Genomic DNA, 4,006 nt, shown 5'->3' with positions numbered 1-4,006 from the left:
TATGGAGGAAAAAAATTGTTAAATCATACGCACGTGAGGTGAAAATCTATGAAAAAGTTGATTCTAATTCAAATTGTAGTTTGTAGAAGAATATTAATGAAGTTAATAACCATTGATGGAAGAAGTTGTGATTGATTAGATTGCTATTATACATTGGATGAGGAGTGCTAACAAGACTCTGGTTTCAAAATTCTCTCAAATACTCATTATTTTATTGATTGAAACATATGTAGGTTGGAAATAGGTCCCACATAAAATGGTAGGACCCGCACATGTTTCAACCAATGAGAAAATGAATTTTAAAAAGAGAGTGTTTTTAACATATCTCTATATTAGATATATGCACATCATGGTTCAGAATCACCTATCAAATTTTGCAAAAGAATGTGTTTGTAACGATGTGTAGAAGAGAAATAGAACGTCATGATTCAAATACAACCATATCCCTCCTTTAATTGGCAAAGTGATAAATAAGACACAAAATACACCTAAAAGAGACACATACAAGCAATGTAGGTTGGGATTATCGAGTATTTTTCAAAATATTAAATTTTTTATGAATCTAAAGCCATTTTAATTAGACTAACAAATTGTATTAATATTGAAACAAAGTAGGGGTTGTATTGATTGGAATTGGATAGCGTAAAATTTATTGAAATAAAACAGCCAATAAGAAACAAGCACACGGATCAGGATTAATATCCCTTAATTAGAAAAATCCTTATCACCGTTGAAGTATTCAAAGGCCATGATCTCTCAATTAAACCGACTTAATTATCAACTTTCCACTCATATATAAAGGCTTCCTTTCAATCTGAATTCATATCAGACTTTCATTGTTGCAAAAACCTAACTATTTTATTTGCGATTTCTCTCTTCTCTCTTCTCTCTTAATCCCAAATCATCAATGGCTCGTACAAAGCAAACCGCTCGCAAATCCACTGGCGGCAAGGCTCCAAGGAAGCAACTCGCCACCAAGGCTGCCAGGAAATCTGCTCCTACCACCGGTGGAGTCAAGAAGCCTCATCGTTATCGCCCTGGAACCGTCGCTCTCCGTGAGATTCGTAAATACCAGAAGAGCACCGAGCTTTTGATCCGTAAGCTTCCATTCCAGCGTCTTGTCCGTGAGATTGCTCAAGATTTCAAGACCGATCTGAGATTCCAGAGCCATGCTGTTCTCGCACTTCAGGAAGCAGCAGAAGCCTATCTTGTTGGTTTGTTTGAGGACACCAATTTGTGCGCAATTCATGCTAAGAGAGTCACTATTATGCCCAAGGATATTCAACTTGCTCGCCGTATCCGTGGTGAACGTGCTTAGGGTTATAGATTATTACAATTTGGGGAGAATGAATTAGGGTTTTATTCAATTTAAGTTTCTTTCATGCATTCTGTAGTTAGTTAGTTATTTGTTATGAAGACCATTATGATTTAGGGTTTATTTTTTGTGGACAACAACCTTCTTTTTCTTGACATTTTGATTTGAATACACCTATGAGTTTTTCTCTTGTTAATTTCCATCTTTCGATCAATGTGTTAGCCTCCCTTTGCGAACGTAATGGTTCTATTGAATTTGTGTTTTCGATAGTTGTCGAGGATAATCCAATACAGATGATAATCAAATATAGAGGATCTAACTAACTCAGCATGAAATTTATGAGATAATTCCTTTGCTTATTAAAAAAAACATAAATTAATGTATTATAAGCCAAGTATTTGAAATAAAAGCATAAAAGTATTTTAAATAATAAAAGTATTTTGAAAGTATACTAAGGTTAAAAGGAAATATATAAAGTCTTTCAAACAATACATAATGTTAAAAGTTGCAATTTTTTTAAACTTAATGAGCATGTTACACCGACATAAAAAAAGTACCGATTCATGAAGCTTAAAAACATCTTTGCAAAATATTCTAGGAATTTTAATGTTCAAATTTATGAGTTTTCTAATGACTTGTATAGGTTGATGTGTTTCAATAGTGGTGAATGCGAAAGCTCAGTGTTTTTTTTAGTCTCCCCATTGATTCAAACTCTACGGTGGCTAGAATTTTAAAGGTTACGTAAGTATTACTTTAAGTGTAATTTTCTTCAAACTAAAATAGAAAACAATAAAAAAAACCTAAGTCTAGCTAAAGTTGTAAAAAATCGTAGAGAAAAAAAAGAGAGATTTAAGCCGTTTCAATTGGGCCATCGGACTAAGAAAATAGGGTATGGGTAATTATGGACGGGTCCGAGTAAAAGAAATAGACAATTTCTTTTCCAATCTTCTATGTTTTCATATTTTTAGGCGAAAAATTAAAAATACTCTCAGTTTTTAAAGATGCATCTTTTAACATACAATTTTTTTTAAAAAAGTATTTAACCGGAGATGTATTTTTATATTTGTTTTAGGGTTTGTTCGCAAATACATCTTCAGAATAACTCTTAATTTTAAATCCAAGAAAAAATCGAAGATGCATCTCCGAACATATTTAATGTTATATATAACGTGTATCAGATCCTCCTCCTCCTCTTCTTCATTTTTTAAAACTCTTTTGATACCATTGAAGCTCGTGAGCAACATACATCCAATCTATTTTTCAAGCTTTTTTATGGATAAACACTACTTCTACTTCAAACATGTCAATTCCAACTAACTCCACTCATTCACCCTCAACACCATTACTCTGATCTAAGGATCATTGGTTCTAGAGTGTCCTTTAGTACTTTGATCTCGCAGGCATGTGTTGTTCCGGGTACAAGACCATTAGCCATGACATGTATAAGGCTTTTGCTGAGAGAGGGACATAAAGAAACATCATCTGTTCGCTTTCCTATTGGTGAGATAACGATCACCCTAGATGGTGTTGATTGTGTTATACACTTTTCCATTAGGAGGATTAAACGTGATGGAGCCCAATAAATGATGATCATTTATTTAAGAGTTGACCCAATGGATGCCATGATGTAGTGTGAGAGCATTAGAGGTGCATATGCAAAATTTTCTTACTTGGAGAAGCTTTATGGAGAAAGCTCGGAGTTGGTCGAGAATGTCGACGACGATAAGCTACATGCTACTTACCACATGGAGTATGCTTTGAGGTGTTTTCTCATATTCTTGGTTGGCACGCCCATTTTTGTAGACAAAAGTGAAACATATATCGATGTGGCATACCTTACGTATTTCATCGACTTGTCGACCATTCACGAGTGGAACTGGGGGACCACCTGTTTGGTATACCTATACTCCAAGTTGAGCGAAGACTCTCTTTGGACGACAAAGCAAATGACAGACTCCTACACCCTGTTGACGATAATTTCCATAACAATTATTAATATTAAAACCATTTTTTACACTTGTTACTAATAATTTTTTCTTATTCATTTTTAGGGTGAATCTTATCCCACTTTCACCGTATACACGGGTTTGATTGAGTGCTAGAGTATATTGAAGATTGACCACATGCTTGTCTATATTGTCTGTGTAGAGGGAATGATGCTATAAGACCATTTCGTGTGTATATTGACCTGACTTAGCACAATAACATCGATTGGACACCATATATCACTCACTGAGACATTGTTCCCTTCGACCCCATTTCGTTTTACTCTGGATGGTTGACATGTGGGACGAATCTGATGTGCATGTATCTGTTGGAGCAATGCATGCGTCAGTTTGGATATGTGCAGGTAATTCCAAGATCCCCCTTCGTGTCTGCTCCTAATAACATCGTTCGCATGCATTTTGATGACATACTGACGCACTACGAGAGTCATATGGTACTAGAGAAGTATCAGAGTATGTCAGCCACAAGTTAGTGGTTTTATATGGACGGTTACATGATTTGGTTCTATAGTATCTCAGACCTTGTCATGACACCAGACACTCCTAGACGTCCACCTAGGTCTACTTATGAGGAGATATTGGAGAATGAGCAGGCCAGGGATGACCATGCCATTGATGTGTTACCGATCTGTCAGAATATTATGCGTGTTACATATGAGGGCATAAAGTCTGAGCTGCTTGAGAG

General features: G+C 35.5%; 1 protein-coding gene across 1 annotated transcript; it reads left to right on the top strand.

Moving 5' to 3' along the window:
- Positions 1-814: 814 nt before the first annotated feature.
- On the top strand, positions 815-1,511 carry LOC127073751 (histone H3.3). Its single transcript, XM_051014968.1, has one exon. It carries the CDS (start codon positions 908-910, stop codon positions 1,316-1,318), a length of 411 nt encoding a protein of 136 aa, XP_050870925.1. The 5' UTR covers positions 815-907; the 3' UTR covers positions 1,319-1,511.
- Positions 1,512-4,006: the final 2,495 nt, after the last annotated feature.

This window comes from Lathyrus oleraceus, chromosome 1 (assembly GCF_024323335.1).
Source record: "Lathyrus oleraceus cultivar Zhongwan6 chromosome 1, CAAS_Psat_ZW6_1.0, whole genome shotgun sequence".
Lineage (NCBI taxonomy): Eukaryota > Viridiplantae > Streptophyta > Magnoliopsida > Fabales > Fabaceae > Lathyrus > Lathyrus oleraceus.
The sequence above is the reverse complement of the archived record's forward strand: the minus strand, read 5'-3'. Positions and strand labels throughout refer to the sequence as shown.

What these genes read in the sequence shown, in the direction of transcription:
- LOC127073751 (XM_051014968.1), top strand. Translation starts at nt 908, where the DNA reads ATGGCTCGTACAAAGCAAACCGCTCGCAAATCCACTGGCGGCAAGGCT.